Source organism: Symphalangus syndactylus, chromosome 14, assembly GCF_028878055.3.
Source record: "Symphalangus syndactylus isolate Jambi chromosome 14, NHGRI_mSymSyn1-v2.1_pri, whole genome shotgun sequence".
Taxonomy (NCBI): Eukaryota; Metazoa; Chordata; class Mammalia; order Primates; family Hylobatidae; genus Symphalangus; species Symphalangus syndactylus.
This window is the reverse complement of record NC_072436.2, coordinates 24,705,031-24,724,791: the sequence shown is the minus strand read 5'-3', so window position 1 is coordinate 24,724,791 and position 19,761 is coordinate 24,705,031. Positions and strand designations below refer to the sequence as shown.

At 39.3% G+C, this 19,761-nt stretch overlaps 1 protein-coding gene across 7 annotated transcripts in view; it reads right to left on the bottom strand.

Annotated features, from left to right (window-relative positions):
* ALMS1 (ALMS1 centrosome and basal body associated protein) overlaps positions 1-19,761 on the bottom strand; it is a 234,530-nt gene that overhangs the window by 109,234 nt on the left and 105,535 nt on the right. For all 7 annotated transcript variants that reach the window (XR_010115578.1, XM_063617472.1, XM_063617469.1 and 4 more), the window contains one exon: positions 10,920-11,161. Coding sequence is in view for 6 of the 7 variants with exons in the window: in XM_063617472.1 (XP_063473542.1) it covers positions 10,920-11,161 (242 nt within the window). In the remaining variant the exon portion in view is untranslated. The remainder of the gene's footprint in view (positions 1-10,919; positions 11,162-19,761) is intronic.

Below are 19,761 nucleotides of genomic sequence, written 5' to 3'. Positions count from 1 at the left end.
CTGCTCTGTGCCGCCTTGGGACTTGGTGCCCTGTGTCCCAGCTGCTCCAGCTCCATCTGTGGCTAAAAGGACAGCTCAGGACATTGCTTCAGAGGGTGCAAGCCCAAAGCTTTGGCAGTTTCACGTGGTGTTGGGCCTACAGGTGCACAGAAGACGAGAGTTGAGCTTTGGGAGCCTCCACCTAGATTTCAGAGGATATATGAATGCCTAGATGTCCAGGAAGAAGTCTGCTGCAGGGGCAGAGCACTCATGGAGAACCTCTACTAGGGCAATGCAGACTGGTAATGTGAGTTGGAGCCCCCACTAACAGTCCCTACTTGGGCACTCTCTAGTGGAGCTGTGAGAAGAGGGCCACCATCCTCTAGACCTCAGAATGGTAGATCCACCAACAGCTTGCACTGTGCACCTGGAAAAGCCACAGGCACTAAACACCAGCTCATGACAGTAGCTGTGGGAGCTGTGGGAGCTGTGCCCTGCAAAACCTCAGGGGTGGAGCTGCCCAAGGCCGTGGGAGCCAAACCCTTGCATCAGCATGCCCTGGATGTATGACATGGAGTCAAAAGAAATTTTGGAGCTTTAAGATTTAATGACTGCCCAGCCAGGTTTCCAACTTGCATGGGGCCTGTAATCCCTTTGTTTTAGCCAACTTCTCCCATTTGGAATGGGACCATTTATCCAATGCCTGTACCCCCACTGTATCTTAGAACTAACTAACTTGTTTTTTATTTTACAGGCTCACAGGCAGAACGGACCTACCTGCCTTGTCTCAGATGAGACTTTGGACTTGGACTTTTGGGTTAATGCTGGAATGAGTTGATTCTGGGGGACTATTAGGAAGGCATGATTGGTTTTTAAATGTGAAAAGGACATGAAATTTGGGAGGGGCTGGGGTGGAATAATATGTGTCCCTAGCCAAATCTCATCTCAAATTGTAATCCCCACATGTTGAGGGAGGGACCTGGTGGGAGGTGATTGGATCATGGGGGCAGTTTCTCTCATGCTGTTCTTGTGATAGTGAGGGAGTTCTCATGAGATCTTGATGGTTTTAACATGGCAGTTATCCCTGAGCTCTCGCTCTCTCCTGCTACCATGTAAGACGTGCCTTGCTTTCCCTTCACCTTCTGCCATGATTGTAAGTTTCCTAAGGCCTCCCCAGCCATGCAGAACTGAGTCAATTGAACTCCCTTTCTTTATAAATTAACCAGTTTCAGGTAGCATACTTACAGCAGTTTGAAAATGGACTAATACAACCTCCAAGGTGGTACCTCTACAAGTCTGCAAGAGTCACAGTGTTACCAGGCTTGAGGTGCCCCCTAATGGAGATATGGCTACAGTGACCAAAAACTCACCATAACACCCAACTCCCTTTGAATTCCTTGAAAGCATTCCCAAGAAGGATGGGTATAAACAAAAGTCAGACTGTGAAGACTACAATAAATACCTAATTCTTCAATGCTCAGACACCAACAAATATCCACAAGCTTCTAGACCATCTATGAAAACGTGACCTCACCAAATGAACTAAATATGACACTAAAAACCAATCCTGGAGAAACAGAGATGTGGAACCTTTCAGAAAAAGAATTCAAAAATATCTGTTTTGACTGGGTGCAGTGGCTCACGCCTATAATTCCAACACTTTGGGAGGCCGGGGCGGGCAGATCACCTGAGGTCAGGAGTACGAGACCAGCCTGGCCAACATGGTGAAACCCCATCTCTACTAAAAACACAAAAATTAGCCAGGTGTGGTGGCACACCCCTGTAGTCCCAGCTACTCGGGAGGGTGAGGCAGGAGAATTGCTTGAACCCAGAGGGCAGAGGCTGCAGCGAGCTGAGACTGCACCACTGTACTCCATCCTCGGTGACAGAGCAAGAGTCCATCTCAAAAAAAAAAAAAAAAAAAAACTGCTTTGGGGAAACTCAAAGAAATTCAAGATAACACAGAGAAAGAACTCAGAATCCTATAAGATAAATTTAACAAAAAGACTGAAATAATTAAAAAGAATCAAGCAGAAATACTGGAGTAGAAAAATACACCTGACACACTAAAGAATGCATCAGACTCTCTTAACAGCAAAATTGATTAAACACAGTGAGCTTGAAGACAGGCTATTTGAAAATACAGTCAGAGGAGACAAAAGAAAAAAAGGAATAAAAAAGAATAAAGCATGCCTACAGGATCTAGAAAATAGCCTCAAAAGGGCAAATCTAAAATAAAAAATAAAAAGCAGTAGACTAAATCCTCCTATCCAAACACATACAGTGGTTGAATGAATGCATAAAAAAACAAGACCCAACCATCTATTTCCTACAAGAAACACAATTAACCTCTAAAGACCACGAATAGACTAAAAATAACGGAATGGAAAAAGATATCCCACGCAAATAGAAACCAAAAGAGAGGAAGAATAGCTATACTCATATCAGACAAAATAGACTTTAAGACAAAAAGTATAAAAACAGACAAAGAAGGTCATTATCTAATGATAAAGAGGTCAATTCAGCAAGAGGATATAACAACTGTAAATATATATGGACTCAACACTGGAGTACCCAGATATATAAAGCAAGTATTCTTACAGCTAAAGAGAGAGATAGAACCTAACACAATAATAGCTGCAAACTTCAACATCCCACTTTCAGTATTGGACAGATCATCCAGACAGAAAAATCAACAAAGATACATTGAATGGACCTAATAGATATTTACAGAACATTTCATCCAACGGCTGCAGAATACACATTGTTCTCAGCACATGGATCATTCTCAAGGATAGGTCATATTTTAGGCCACAAAACAAGTGTTCAAAAATTTAAAAATAACTGTAATTACATCAAGTCATTTCTCTGATCACAGTGAAATAAAACTAGAAATCAGTAACGAGAGGAACTTTGGAAACTATACAAATGCATGGAAATGAAATAATGTTTCTGAATGACCAGTGGGTCAATGAAGAAATCAAGAAAGAAATTTATAAATTTCTTGAGACAAATGATAATGGAAATACAACATACCAAAACCTATGGGATACAGCAAAAGCAGTACTAAAAGGAAAGTTTATAGGTATAAGCACCTACATTAAAAAAAACATAGAAAAACTTCAAATAAACAACCTAACAATGTATGCTAATGAACTAGAAAAGAGAAAATGCAATCTATAATTAGTAGAAAAAAAGAAAGATCAGAGCAGAAATACATAAAATTGAAATGAGAAAAACATCACAAAAGATCAATGAAACAAAAAGTTTGTTTGCTGAAAAGATAAACAAAATCGACAAACCTTTAGCCAGATTAAGAAAAACAGAGAGAAGACTCATGTAAATAAAATAAGAGATTAAAAAAGGCGACATTACAACCTATACCACAGAGATTTAAAGGACGATGAGACACTACTATGAGCAACTTTACACCAATAAATTGAAAAAGCTAGAAAAAAAATTCCTAGAAACATACAACTGATCAACCAGGAAGAAATCCAAAATCGAAAGAGACCAATAACAAGCAACAAGGTCAAAGTTGTAATAAAAAGTCTCCCAGCAAAGAAAAGCTGAGGACTCAATGGCTTAACTGCCGAATTGTACCAAATATTTAAAGAAGAACTAATACCAATCCTACTCAAACTATTCCAAGAAATGGAAGAGGAGAGAATACATCCAAACTCCTTCTACAAGACCAGTAAACCAAAGACACATCAAAAAAAAAAAAAAGAAAAAGAAAAGAAAAGAAAACTACAAGCCAATCTCCCTCATGAATATTGATGCAAAAATCCTCAACAAAATACTAGCAAACCAAATTCAACAACACATTAAAAAGATCATTCATCATGACCAAGAAGGATTCATCCCAGGGATGCAAGGATGGTTTAACATATGCTAATCAATCAACGTGATGCCTCATATCAACAAAATGGAGGACAAAAACCACATGATCGTTTCAATTGACGCTGAAAAAACATTTCTTAAAATTCAACATCTCTTCGTGATAAAAACCCTCAAAAAACTGGGTATAGAGAACACATACCTCAACATAATAAAAGCCATATATGACAGACCCACAGCTAGTATCATACTGAATGGGGAAGAAACTGAAAGCCTTTCCTCTAAGATGTGGAACATGACAAGGATGCCTACTTTCAAAACCATTATTCAACATAGCACCGGAAGTCCTAGCTCGAGCAATCAGACAAGACAAAGATAGAAAGGAGATCCAAATTGGAAAGGAAGAAGTCAAATTATCCTTGTTTGCAGATGATACAATCTTATATTTGTAAAAACCTAGAGCATCCACAATCAATAAATTCAGTAAAGTTGCAGAATACAAAAATCAACATACAAAAATCAGTTCACATTTCTATATGTCAACAGTGAACAATGTGAAAATGAAATTTAAAAAGTAATCCCATTTACAATAGCCACACATAAAATCAAATACCTAGCAATTAACCAAAGAAGTGAAAGATCTCTATAAAGGAAACTATAAAACACTGATGAAAATAATTGAAGAGGACAACAAAAAAATGGAAAAATATTCCATGTTCATGAATTAGAAGAATCAATATTGTTAAAATGTCCATACTACCTAAAGCAATCGGTATTCCACTGAATCTGTATTCAAGGCAATCCCTATCAAAATACTAATAACATTCTTCACAGAAATAGAAAAAATCCTAAAATTTATATGGAACCACAAAAGACCCAGAATAGACAAAGCTATCCTAAGCATAAAGAACGAAACTGGAAGAATCACAATACCTAACTTCAAATTATACTACAATACTATAGTAACCAAAACATCATGGTACTGGCTTAAAAACAGGCACATAAACCAATGAAACAGAACCAGAGAACCCAGAAACAAATCCACACACCTACAGTGAACTCATTTTCGACAAAGGTGCCAAGAACATACACTGAGAAAAAGACAGTCTCTTCAACAAATGGTGCTGGGAAAACTGGTTATCTACATGCAGAAGAATAAAGCTAAACCTCTGTCTTTCACCATATACAGAAATCAAATCAAAATGGATTAAAGACTTAAATGTAAGACCTCAAGCTATGAAACAACTAGAAGAAAACACTGGGAAAACTCTCTAGGACATTAAAGATTAGCGAAGATTTCTTGACTAATACCCCACATACACAGGCAACCAAAGCAAAAATGGACAAATGGGATCACATTATGTTAAAAAGCTTTCACATGGCAAAGGAAACAACAGTGAAGAGACAAACCACAGAATAGGAGGAAACATTTGCAAACTATCCATCTGACAAGTGATTAGTAGCCATAATGTATAAAGAACTGAAACAACTCTACAGGAAAAAAAACTAATAATCCAATTTAAAAATGGGCAAAAGATCTGAACAAACATTTCTCAAAAGAAGACATATAAATGGCAAACAGGCATATGAAAAGGTGCTCAACATCAGTGATCATCAGAGAAATGCAAAGCAAAACTACAATGAGATACCATCTCACCCCAGTTAAAATGGTTTTATTCAAAAGATATACAACAACAAATGTTGGCAAGAATGTGCAGAAAAGGGAACCCTTGTACACTGTTGCTGGGAATGTAAATTAGTACAACCACTACAGAGAACAGTTAGTTTGTAGATTCCTCAAAAAACTACAATTAGAGCTAACATATGATCCAGCAATCCCACTGCTAGGTATATAACCAAAATAAAGTAAATCAGTATGTCAAAGAGATAAATCTGCACCCCATGTTTATTGCAGCACTGTTCACAATAGCTAAAATTTAGAAGCAACCTAAGTGTCCATCAATAGATTAATGGATAAATTAATCTATTACATATACACAATGTAGTACATATACACAAAGGCAGTACATATACACAATGGAATACTATTCAGCCATAAAAAATAATGAGATCCTGTCATTTGCAGCAACATGGATGAAATTGGAGGTCATTATATAAAGTGAAATAAGCCAGGCACAGAAACAAACTTCACATGCTCTCACTTATTTGTGGGATCTAAAAATTTAAACAACTGAATTCATGGACACACGTGAGAGAGAAAGAAGGCTACCAGAGGCTGGGAAGGGTAGTGAGCAGTGTGGGGAAAGTGAGGATTGTTAATGGGTATAAAAATATAGTTAGATACAATCAGTAAGACATAGTATTTGATAGCACAACAGGGTTTACAGTCAATAATTCATTGTACATTTTAAAATAACCAAAAGACAGCTAGGCATGGTGGCTCACATCTGTAATCCAGCACTTTGGGAGGCCGAGGCAGGCAGATCACTTGAGATCAGGAGTTCGAGACCAGCCTGGCCAACATGGTGAAACCCCATCTCTACTAAAAATACAAAAATTAGCCAGGCATGGTGGCGGGTGCCTGGAATCCCAGCTACTCAGGAGGCTGAGGCAAGAGAATTGCTTGAACCAAGGAGGCAGACGTTGCAGTGAGCTGAGATCATGCCACTGTACTCCAGCCTGGGTGACAGAGCAAGACTCCATCTCAAAAAAATAAATACATAAAAAATAAAATAAAATAACCAAAATAATATAACTGGATTGTTAACACAAAGAATGGATAAATGCTTGAGGTGATGGATATCCCATTTACCTTGATGGGATTATTATACACTGTATGCCCATATCAAAATAGCTCATGTACCTCATAAACATCTATGTCTACTATATACCCAGAAAAATTAAAAATAAAAATAAATTTGTAAAGATAAATTAAGCAGTTCAAAAAAACAGTTCCATTAGAACTTTGTGCAGAATTACAGTATAAATTTATGTGGGAATAAATGATATTTTTACAATATTCAGCCTTCCATTCTAGAATCATACCTTTCTTTTAATTTAGTCAATTATTATTTTCTATCTTTACAAAAAGGATTAGTGTTTCCTGCATTAGGTCATTTAAAATTTTTGTTTAGGTTATTTCTGAGCATTTCATAGGGTTGTATTGCTCATATGATTATGAATTTTCAATGTAGCTACCATTTCTCATGGCCGAACGCCTCCAGCTCCTTCCGTTTATCCTTATTCTTATAGACCACGGTTTTCTCTTATATCCTGTAACCATTTCTAGATGGACTCCTAGTTGCTCATCTCTAGTTAATAAAACCCAAAATCCTCTAGACTGATTCTGATTGTCCTGGAGTAGAATGAGCTCTCCTTCTCTGGAAACAATAATCTTTTCTTTTTTTGGTGGGGAGCGGGAAAGGAGTCTCACTCTGTCACCCAGGCTGGAGTGCACTGGCACGATCTCTGCTTACTGAAACCTCCACCTTCCAGATGCAAGCAATTCTCCTGCCTCAGCCTCCCAAGTAGCTGGGATTACAGGCACGTGCCACCATGCCTGGCTAATTTTTGTATTTTTAGTAGAGATGAGGTTTCACCATGTTGGCCAGGCTGGTCTCAAACTCCTGACCCCAAGTGATCTACCCTCCTCAGCCTCCCAAAGGGCTAGGATTACAGGTGTGAGCCACCACGCCTGGCCAGAAACAATAATCTTTATATTACTTAGAACTGTGTCACCATCCTTGGCAACTCTATCATTCTGATGACATTTTGGCAATGAATTCCACATTGTTAGTAGCCTGCTTCTAAGGAAGAAACTCACTTCCAAATGAAGGAAATGAGACAAAAAGTTGATGCCTAAAGGGATTTACTGTCCTTATCCATGCCTTATGGACCATAACTATGCTAAACCTAAAAAAATAAATAAATAAATAAAGTGAGTGAGCTATTTACTGAAAAGTGTTATGGCATAAGCTGGGGGACACCACTTTCTGAGTCTATAATGCTTTCTTATGGGATTTGGGATATGCTCTGAACCATAGATGGTACTTGCCTATACCGAGCACCACATAGAACGCATGCATTTGGGAACAAAGAAGCTTTTTAAGAAGTTTTTGCTTTCAACCTTTGTGACTATGAGTGTTGTTAGATGGAAGATCTTAGAAATAAGAAAGGGACAATTCCACCAGGGACAGGAGCCACCTAGCTACTTAACATTTTTTATATCACTAAAGCAAAACATAGAGCAGCTTACAGATTGCTGACTAAATCTATGATTGACCTGAATTATCCAGAAGAAATAAGGTTACTTTTAAAAAGAAGTAAGATTAACACCTAGAGGTATTAATTTCTATCACTGGGCATGGCAAAGTGACCTCTAAAGAAAGTCCAGTCAAGAAATTAATAAAAAATGACCTTGGCCAGGCGCAGTGGCTTACACCTGTAATCCCAACACTTTGGGAGCCTGAGGTGGGCGGATCACGAGGTGAAGACATCAAGATCATCCTGGCCAACATGGTGAAACTCCATCTCTACTAAAAATACAAAAATTAGCTGGGCATGGTGTTGCGCGCCTGTAGTCCCAGCTACTTGGGAGGCTGAGGCAGGAGAATCCTTGAACCCAGAAGGTGCAGGTTGCAGTGAGCCAAGATCATGCCACTGCACTCCAACCTGGAGATAGTGCGAGACTCCATCTCAAAAAAAAAAAAAAAAAAAAAATGGACCTCAACCTTAGTCTGAGACAACTTAGGAATATTTGTACCACTCTATCAGGCAAAAAGAAAAAAGAAAAAAAAAAGCTGTAGCCTCCAATTCTATTTAGTCGTTCCCATAGTTATTGTTAGAATACTTATTTATTAATTTTCTTTCTCCATCGGTATATATTAAGCTTGATAGCAATGGCTGAATATGTCATGCAGTTCACAGGGTTGGAGAAAATTAACAGCAACGATTGGACAAAATTACAAGGGACCCAGAGCAGAAATGACTATCACATGGGGATGGACCTGAGACAAATAAAGAACTTTTTGAAGTTCTCCAAAACTTTGTTTGGATGCAGTAGTCTTAAGGTTACACTGGACTGCCTGTCTAGGGGAAGAAGTGAATACATAGCAAATAATGGCTGCTTCTGGGAAAGGAAAAAAGCACTGGAGAGGGGTAGAGGAACTTGTTAATTCAGACTAATGGGTAAGTAGTCACGTAGTTAACATACGATTCTTTGTACCTTAAAATGTTTTGTACAAAAAAAAAAAACAAACAAAAAACAAACACCTCATAAAATTTTACTTTTGACCCACAGTGTTGAAAACAACACTTATTACTAAACCAAATAATATTGATTCTTTGATAAAAAGTTTATATGAACCATAAATCATGGCCTCTATAAATTGATCCATTTGATGACAGAAGTTTAAAATATGCTTTTTTTTTTTGGAAACGGAGTCTCGCTGTGTCGCCCAGGCTGGAGTGCAGTGGCATGATCTCGGCTCACTGCAAGCTCTGCCTCCTAGGTTCATGCCATTCTCCTGCCTCAGCCTCCCAAGTAGCTGGGACTACAGGCGCCCGCCACAGTGCCCGGCTATTTTTTTTTTTGTATTTTTAGTAGAGATGGGTTTCATTGTGTTAGCCAGGATGGTCTCGATCTCCTGACCTCGTGATCCGCCCACCTCGGCCTCCCAAAGTGCAGGGATTACAGGCGTGAGCCACCATGCACTGCTTTTATAGTTGTTTCCTCTCTTGTGTTTCTGCCACCACCCTGAGAACACCACACTCTAGGATAGCTATTGACCCATTAGCCTGAGTCTCAGAAAGAAGTATCTGGAACAGACCCAAACCATTTCTGCAGCTTACAGCCAGCCCAACCAAAGTTCAATTGACCCATAAGCCTGTGAGTAGGAAAAACAAATGTCTGCTGTTATAAATCATGGAGATTTTTTAGGTTGTTTGTTATACTGTATCACTGTAACAACAGGTAACCAACACATAAAGGTGTTCTTTGTGATAATTTATTAAACTATATATATATTTTTGGTATGCTTTAATTTCACAAGAAAAATGTTCAAGAATTATAACCATCTTAGTATATAAATGCACTTACTTAAATTCAATGCAATTTAAATGCTGAACCAAACAATTTTCTTTACATTTAGGTATATTCCATCTATATGTGTAGATGGACAAGTTTTTTGTATAAGTAGAGAAACATAAGATGTACTTTGAATAGATTTGTCCAAAATAGTAAATATTTTAAAAATAAGTAAAGTCTCCATCTTCATTTGGGGAAGAATGGAAACTTAATTGTTAATTTTCCTGCTACTTACCCAAAAAAGAAAATAATTTACAATTTGCTCTAATTCTAAATGTTATATGGTACTATCAAAATATCACTGAAACTATAGCATATAAAACACTCTAAATGTTCACCTTATGGTACAGACTGCTACCTATTCACCAAAATCCATTTCTTCTTCATTTTGGAAAACACAGCTAAACCACATTCCTGGCCAGCGGAAAGTGATTTGGGTTACTTCCAGACCTGACATGTAAACATCTCCTATATGTGCTCCTCCATGCTTTTTGTTCCTTCCAGTTGACCATGAAGGTAAATCCAACATAACCTTGGGTTATGTATTTTAAAGAAAACAGAGCAAGAAGACAACCTGGGTCTCTGGCGATTGCTTTATAAGTAAGAGATAAACTGCTATTGTGTTTGCACTGTCACATGTTTATGCATCTATTTGTTATAGTATTTAGTATATATATATACTCTCTCTATATACACACTAATAGTAGTAACATTACTATAATACAAGATATTTATCTGCCCTTTTAAAAGCAGACCTCAATTACTTTCAGTTGTTATGAACTACTTGCATTTTTATTGCAAATATGAGACAAAAATAAGTTTTAACCACAAACGGCATGAGTTCTACATGTTAACTCTGCTAGAAATTAAGATAAAATATAATAAATCATATTCTCTTGACAGCTATGCAAATAAAAGACAGATATAATCATATGGACCCTAATTCTTAAATTAAAATTAGGTTTTCTGACTAGAAAGACACAACCACAAATTTCTAAGATAACTACACAAAAGAGCTGGTCTAACAATCTAAAATGCAATCACATTCTCTTACCATCTGTGCCACGAGAAAAAGTAACCTGCTGGACTGAAGATGATGAGGCAAACTTGACAGGAGCTTTGCGTAGCTTCTGGTTACCAGGCTCTATAATTTCATGTCCATGATCTTCAGCATTAATAAAAATCTCAGATGAAAATAGGGTCTTTTCTGGACTTTCTGTTGTTATCTGAGTGACTGCATCAGATGACAATTTTTCAGAGAAGGCAGAAAGTGAAGTCTTCATCTTCTCTGGTAATCTGACCAAAAAAGAGAAAGAATACAGCAGGTTATATCCTTGGTCTATTAGAGACTGAAATCTCTTTCCAAAAGTGGTTTCAAGGAATATTTAAGTAGCTATAGGAATATATTGTGGACACATCAATGTCAAACATTATTAAGGTAAAATTTCAGCAGTACCCTTTATTTTGTTTGATACAATGTTATCACACGTTTACTTTTATCTTAAAACCTACTTTTAATTTAGAATGTTAAATTATATAATTTAGTTGAGGAAATGCTATTTTTCAGCTGAATTGAAAATACATTTTTTTTAAATTACTGGATGTCCACTATAAATTAGGGGACCTGTGCTAAATACACACAGTGTACAAAGATAAACAAGAAACAGAGCATTCTGTCAAGGAGTTCTGGGAGAACCAGGAGTTTTCAAGGTTGTAGTTATATCTTGAGATCATAGGGAATTAATATTAAAACAGAGTGGAGCAAGTAAATAATTGAATACATAAATAATTGGAAAGAAGCAGTAAATTCTGCTTTAAGAAGAAGTCCAGATAACAGATGTGAATACCTCCCATCAAAGAAGGTTAAGCTTAATCTTCCCCTCCTCCTTTGTGTATGCACTGAACTGAGTGACCGGATTTCAAAAAACAGAATATAAGAAGGAAGAAATAGTAACTTATTTCCATCCTGGAGACACCTAGCAAGCACTGCCTTATCCAAGTGATCAGTTAACATCACCAGTGATGATGTGGATACCACATATGCAACCTAGACAATACCATTCCAGACACAGGAACGGGCAATTTCATGATGAAGACACCAAAAGCAATTGCAACGAAAGCAAAAACTGACAAGTGGGATCTAATTAAACATAAGAGCTTCTGCACAGCAAAAGAAAAATTATCAATAGAGTAAACAGACAACCTATAGAATGGAAGAAAATATTTGCAAACTATGCATCTGATAAAGGTCTAGTATCCACCATTTACAAGGAACTTAGTGGGCAAATGACATGGCAGACACTTTTTAAAAGAAGATATATATGCGGCCACCACGCATATGAAAAAACCTCAGTATCACTGATTACATAGATGCAAATCAAAACCACAATGAGATACCATTTCACATCAATCAGAATGGCTGTTATAAAAAAGTCAAAATATAACAGATGCTGTCAAGGTTGCAGAGAAAAGGGAGTGGTTATACACTGTTTGTGGGAGTGTAAATTAGTTCAACCATTGTAGAAAGCAGTGTGGCAATTCCTCAGAGAGCTAAAACCAGAACCATTTGACTCAGCAATCCGTTGCTGTGTACATACCCAAAGAAATATATATCATTCTACCATAAAGACACATGCACACAAATGTCCATTATAGTACTATTCACAATAACAAAGACATGAATCAACCTAAATGCCCCATAAATGACATACTGGATAAAGAAAATGTGGTACACTTACACCATAGAATACTATGCAGCCATATAAAAGAACAAGATCATGTCTTTTGCAGAACATGGATGGAGCTGGAGGTCATTATCCTTAGCAAACTAATGCAGGAACGAAAACCAAATACTGCATCCTCACATCTATAAGTGGGAGCTAAATGATGAGAAGTCATGGACACAAAGAGGGGAACAACAGACACTGGGGCCTACTTGAGGGTGAAGGGACAGGGGAGACAAACAAAAAAAAAAAACTACTGGGTACCAGGCTTAGTACCTGGGTGACGACATAATCTGTAAACAAACCCCCATGACACAAGCTTACCTACAGAACAAACTGGAACATGTACCCCCTGAACCTAAAAGTTTAAAAATAAAAAGTAGGTCAGGTGTGGTAGCTCACGCCTGTAATCCCAGTATTTTGGGAGGCCGAGGTGGGTGGATCACCTGAGGTCAAAAGTTCGAGACCAGCCTGGCCAACATGGTGAAACCCCATCTCTGCTAATAATACAAAAATTAGCCAGGCGTGGTGGTGCATGCCTGTAATCCCAGCTACTCAGGAGGCTGAGGCAGGAGAATCGCTTGAACCCAGGGGGCAGGGGTTTCAATGAACCGAGATTGCGCCATTGCACTCCAACTTGGGTGACAAGAGCGAAACTCTGTCTCCAAAAAAATAAAAATAAAAATAAAATGAAAAAAAAAAAAGATGTTAACAACAGGAGAAGCTAGGAGAGAGGTATAAGGAACTCTATTATATGTGTATCTTTTCTGTAACTCTAAAATTACTTGAAAATAAGGCCTGGCACAGTGGCTCGCACCTGTGATCCCAGTTCTTTGGGAGGCTGAGGCAGGAGGATCACTTGAGCCAAGGAGTTAGAGGCCACCCTGGGCAATGCGGCAAGACGGTCTCTACAAAACATAAAAAAAATAGGCACAGTGGCATGCGCCTATAGACCCAGCAACTGAGGAGGCTGAGGCAGGAGGATTGCTTGAGACCAAGAGTTCGAGGCAGCAGTGAGCTATGACTGCACCACTGCACTCCAGAGCCTGGGTAACAGAGCAAGACCTTGTCTCTATAAGAAAAAAAAAATAATAAGAAGAATAAAACTTTCAAAAAATCACTTGAAAATAAAGTTTCAAGAAAAGAGAACAATGTTGTATTGTATTAGAGTAATATCTAGAATACATCACAAAAGTAGAACTTTTGAGTCTCTACCATACTCCTACCATTCACTAACTGAAAAGGACAATTATGAGAAAAGAAAAAAAGGTCAATTTCTCTTATGAACATAAATACAAAAATCCTAAACAAAATGTTAGACAACAAAATGTAATGCATGTGTGCGTATGCTGTGTGCTTGCTCTCATTTTACACACACATACATTTGTGTGTAGTTGAATCTCTACCACGATAGTTTACCCCAGGAATGCAAGGTGAGTTAACATAAAAAAAAAAAGTGATTAACCACCTCAACAGAATAAAGGAGAGACACACATGACCATATCAATATAGGCAGAGACAGCATTTAATAAAACTCAGTAACTATGTGTGACAAAAACTCACAGCAAAGAGAAACTACAAAAAACCCTAAAGCAATCATTGTTTTACAGTAGAATGTTGAGAATACTGCCTGTGAGATTAGGAACAAAATAAGGATGCCAACTCTTACCACTTCTATTCAATATTTTAGTAAAGGTGTTAAATGGTATTAGCAGTAAGGCAGGAAAAAAGAAGAGGTATGGATAAGAAAGGAAGAAATAATAGTTACTTTTCATATTTGATAATTGTGTACATAGAAAAATCCAAAAGAATCTACATGTAACTTACTAGGATGTAAGTAATTTTTTAGAAAAGTTGCAAGACACAAGATCAAATTTTTAAAAGTCCATTAGATTTTTCTTTATCATGGAAGTTATATTCTCTGATGGCCAGTGAGGATGAGCATTTTTTCATGTGTTTTTTGGCTGCATAAATGCCTTCTTTTGAGAAGTGTCTGTTCATATCCTTTGCCCACTTTTTGATGGGGTTGTTTTTTTCTTGTAAATTTGTTTGAGTTCATTGTAGATTCTGGATATTAGCCCTTTGTCAGATGAGTAGGTTGCAAAAATTTTCTCCCATTTTGTAGGTTGCCTGCTCACTCTGATGGTAGTTTCTTTTGATGTGCAGAAGCTCTTTAGTTTAATGAGATCCCATTTGTCAATTTTGGCTTTTGTTGCCATTGCTTTTGGTGTTTTAGACATGAAGTCCTTGCCCATGCAGGATGAGAAGGTTGTCATACAGGGTAAAGGCAGTGTGGTGAGTCACTACGCAAGCAAGGTAACAGGAGTCAGTCTGACCTTGAATGTCAGAACCTGAGTGAGGAGGCTGTCTAAATGATGTAGCCTGGCATCTTGAGTCAAATCCTAAACAAGATGAGGGCATCCAAGTAGAGGGAGACCAATGTGAGGTGTCATGAGCCTATGTAGTATGAGGAAGAAATCCATGTGAGGGGGTACTTCAGCATGGGGAGTCAGAACCTAAGTGGGGTGGGGACAGTGTCCATATGTTGAGGGTGATGAGCATTCTGACACGAGGAAGTCAGAGACCAAGTAGGGAGGGGTGGTATACATGTTGAGGAGTGGTCTAGCATGGAGTGCCAAAGCCCAAGCAGGGTGAAAAGAGCATCCACCCAAGGAGACAGATTGAATAAAGTGTTTGAATCCAAGTGGAGAGTTAGGGTCATCCTTGCTGGGGAGAGGGTGGCAAGAGATGAGAGAATTCGTTACATAAAGCATACTGGAAGTGAGGTTACTCACTATTAGATATGAAAGTTATGAAAACAAAGAAAAAAGTAAAATAAAAATTAGAAGAACATATGGTTTTTAATATATACAGATAGAAAAATAAATATTAATGTAAATAAGTGTAGGGCTGGGAGCAACACATATGCCTAGTGTTTAAATCCTAACCTCTAAATAGCACATTCCACTGGAAGAACAGGCTTCTTGGAGAAGTGGTTGATTCCAGAGCTGGAGAAGGAAAAGTATAAGATGAGTCTGAAATATCTTGTGCCAGAAAGCAAAGACATGATCAAAAGATGACAGGGACATATGAAAAGGATATAGAGCCAGCTTGAAGGGGCTGCCACTAGCCACCAAATCTGTATTTTGAGCATCAAAACAAATTACAATAGTAATAATAAATAGAACAAGAAAACTTGGTTTTGTACAATGTAAAAATTTGCAAGTCTGAAATCTAATAAAGAATTGGTATCCAGAATATATAAAGATTCTCTAAATTCAACAGTAAAAAAAATGCAATTAGAAAAGGAGCAAAACAATTTTAATAGAAAACATATAGATAGTAAATGGGCATATTAAAAATGTTCATTGTCAGTAGTAGAGAAATGCAAATTAAAGCAATAATGAGATAACCCCTATATTCCAATCAGGAAGGCTAAATTAAAAAAAAAAATCTGACAGTGGACAGGCGTGGTACCTCACGCCTGTAATCCCAGGGCTTTGGGAGGCCAAGGTGGGCGGATCACAAGGTCAGGAGTTCAAGACCAGCCTGACCAATATGGTGAAACCCCATCTCTACTAAAAATATAAAAATTAGCCAGGTGTGGTAGTACGCACCTATAGTCCCAGCTACTCGGGAAGCTGAGGCAGGAGAATCGCTTGAACCCGGGAGGCAGAGGTCACAGTGAACTGAGATCACGCTACTGAGCTGAGATCGTGCTACTGCACTCCAGCCTGGGTGACAGAGTGAGATTCCATCTCAAAAAAATAAAAAAATAAAAAATACTGACAGTATAAATGCTGATGAGGATGTGGAGGAACTTGATTTCTCATACATTGTTATTGGAAATGCAAAATGTTATAACCACTCTGGAAAACACTCTGGCCGTTTCCTATAAAATTAAACATATACTTACATACAACCCAATAATCACACTCCTGGGTATTAATCCTAGTGCAGTTTCTCAACCTTAGCACTGACATTTTGAAACAATTCTTTGTTGTGGAGGACTGTCTTGTGCATTCTAGGATATTCCACAGCACCTCTGTCTTTTATTTACTAGACACCAGTAGCATTTCTTTCCTAGTCATTACAATCAAAAATGTCTTCAGACATTTCCCATGTTCCCTGAGAGGTAAAATCACTCCTAGTTGAGACCCACTGTCATAGAGAAATAAAAAATTTATGGTCATGTAATAACCAGTACATGAGGGATTCCCGGGCAAGATGGCCAAATAGAACAGCTCCAGTCCGCAGCTCCCAGCAAGACCAATGCAGAAGGCAGGTGATTTCTGCATTTCCAACTAAGGTACCCAGTTCATCTCATTGAGACTGGTTAGACGGTGGCTGCAGCCCGCAGAGGGTGAGCAGCAGCAGGGTGGGGTGTCGCCTCACTCAGGAAGCACAACGGGTTGGGGAACTCCCTCCCCTAGCCAAGGGAAGCCATGAGGACTGTTCTGGCCCAGACACTAGGCTTTTCCCACAGTCTTCGAAACCCACAGACCAGGAGATTCCCTTGGGTGCCTATGCCACCAGGGCCCTGGGTTTCAAGCACAAAACTGAGTGGCCATTTGGGCAGACACCGAGATAGTTGCAGGAGTTTTCTTTTCATACTCCAATGGCGCCTGGAATGCCAGCAAGACAGAACCCTTCACTCCTCTGGAAAGGGGGCTGAAGCCAGGGAGGCAAGTGGTCTAGCTCAGTGGATCTCACCCCCAAGGAGTCCAGCAAGCTAAGATCCACTGGTCTGAAATTCTGACTGCCAGCGCAGCAGCCTGAAGTCGACCTGGGATACTCAAGCTTTGTGAGGAGAAGGGCGTCCACCATTACTGAGGCTTGAGTAGGTGGTTTTCCCCTCACAGTGTAAAGAAAGCCGCTGGGAATTTCCGACTGGGCGAAGCCCAGACTGCCTCTCTAGATTCCTCCTCTCTGGGCAGGGCATCTCTGAAAGAAAGGCAGCAGCCCCAGTCAGGGGCTTATAGATAAAACTCCCATCTCCCTGGGACAGAGCACCTGGGGGAAGGGGCAGCTGTGGGCGCAGCTTCAGCAGACTTAAACGTTCCTGCCTGCCAGCTCTGAATAGAGCAGCAGACCTCCCAGGACAGCCCTCGAGCTCTGCTAAGGGACGGACTGCCTCCACAAGTGGGTCCCTGACCCCTGTGCCTCCTGGTGGGGAGACACCTCCCAGCAGGGGTCAACAGACACCTCACACAAGAGAGCCCTGGCTGGCATCTGGCGGGTGCCCCTCTGGGACGAAACTTCCAGAGGTAGGAGAAGGCCGCAAACTTTGCTGTTCTGCAGCCTTCATTGGTGATACCCAGGCAAACAGGGTCTGGAGTGGACCCCCAGTAAACTCCAGCAGACCTGCAGCAGAGAGGCCTGACTGTTAGAAGGAAAACTAACAAACAGAAAGCAAAAGCATCAACATCAACAAAAAGAATGACCATGCAAAAACCCCATCTGAAGTTCACCAACAGCAAAGACCAAAGGTAGATAAATCCACGAAGATGAGGAAAAGCCAGTGCAAAAAGGCTGAAAATTCCAAAAACCAGAATGCCTCTTCTCCTCCAAAGGATCACAACTCTCACCAGCAACAAAACTGGATGGAGAATGAGTTTGACGAATTGACAGAAGTAGGCTTCAGAAGGTGGGTAATGACAAACTTCTCCAAGCTAAAGGAGCATGTTCTAACGCAATGCAAGGAAGCTAAGAACCTTGATAAAAGGTTAGAGGAATTGCTAATTAGAATAACCAGTTTAGAGATGAACATAAATGACCTGATGGAGCTGAAAAACACAGCACGAGAAATTCGAGAAGCATACACAAGTATCAATAGCTGAATCGACTAAGTGGAAGAAAGGATATCAGAGACTGAAGATCAACTTAATGAAATAAAGTGTGAAGACAAGAAATATGGGACTATGTGACAAGACCAAACCTACGTTTGATTGGTGTACCTGAAAGTGACAGGGAGAACGGAACCAAGCTGGAAAACACTCTGCAGGATATTATCCAGGAGCACTTCCCCAACCTAGCAAGACAGGCCAACATTCAAATTCAAGAAATACAGAGAACACCACAAAGATACTCCTCAAGAAGAGCAACCCCCACTTTGGGAGGCCGAGGCGGGCGGATCACGAGGTCAGGAGATCGAGACCATGGTGAAACCCCGTCTCTACTAAAAATATAAAAAATCAGCCGGGCGTGGTGGCGGGCGCCTGTAGTCCCAGCTACTCGGAGAGGCTGAGGCAGGAGAATGGCGTGAACCCGGGAGGCGGAGCTTGCAGTGAGCTGAGATCGTGCCACTGAACTCCAGCCTGGGTGACAGAGCGAGACTCCGTCTCAAAAAAAAAAAAGAAGAGCAACCCCAAAACACATAAAAGTCAGATTCACCAAGGTTGAAATGAAGGAAAAAATATTAAGGGCAGACAGAGACAAAGGTCAGGTTACCCATAAAGGGAAGCCCATCAGACTAACAGCAGATCTCTCAGCAGAAACCCTACAAGCCAGAAGAGAGTGGGAGCTAACATTCAACATTTTTAAAGAAAAGAATTTTCAACCCAGAATTTCATATCCAGCCAAACTAAGCAGCATAAGTGAAGGAGAAATAAAATTCTTTACAGACACGCAAATGCTGAGGGATTTTGTCACCACCAGGCCTGCCTTACAAGAGCTCCTGAAGGAAGCACTAAATATGGCAAGGAAAAACCAGTACCAGCCACTGCAAAAATAATAATAATAATAATAATAATAAAATGTAAAGACCATCAACACTATGAAGAAACTACATCAACTAATGGGCAAAATAACTAGCTAGCATCATAATGACAGGATCAAATTCACACCTAACAACAGTAACCTTAAATGTAAATGAGCTAAATGCCCCAATTAAAATGCACAGACTGGCAAACTGGATAAAGAGTCAAGACCCATTGGTGTGCTGTATTCAGGAGACCCATCTCATGTGCAAAGACACACATAGGCTCAAAATAAAGGGATGGAGGAAGATTTACCAAGCAAATGGAAAGCAAAACAACAACAACAACAACAACAAAAAACAACAACAAAAAAAACCAGGAGTTGAAATCCTAGTCTCTGATAAAACAGACTTTAAACCAACAAAGATCAAAAAAGACAAAGAAGAGCATTACATAACGGTAAAGGGATCAATGC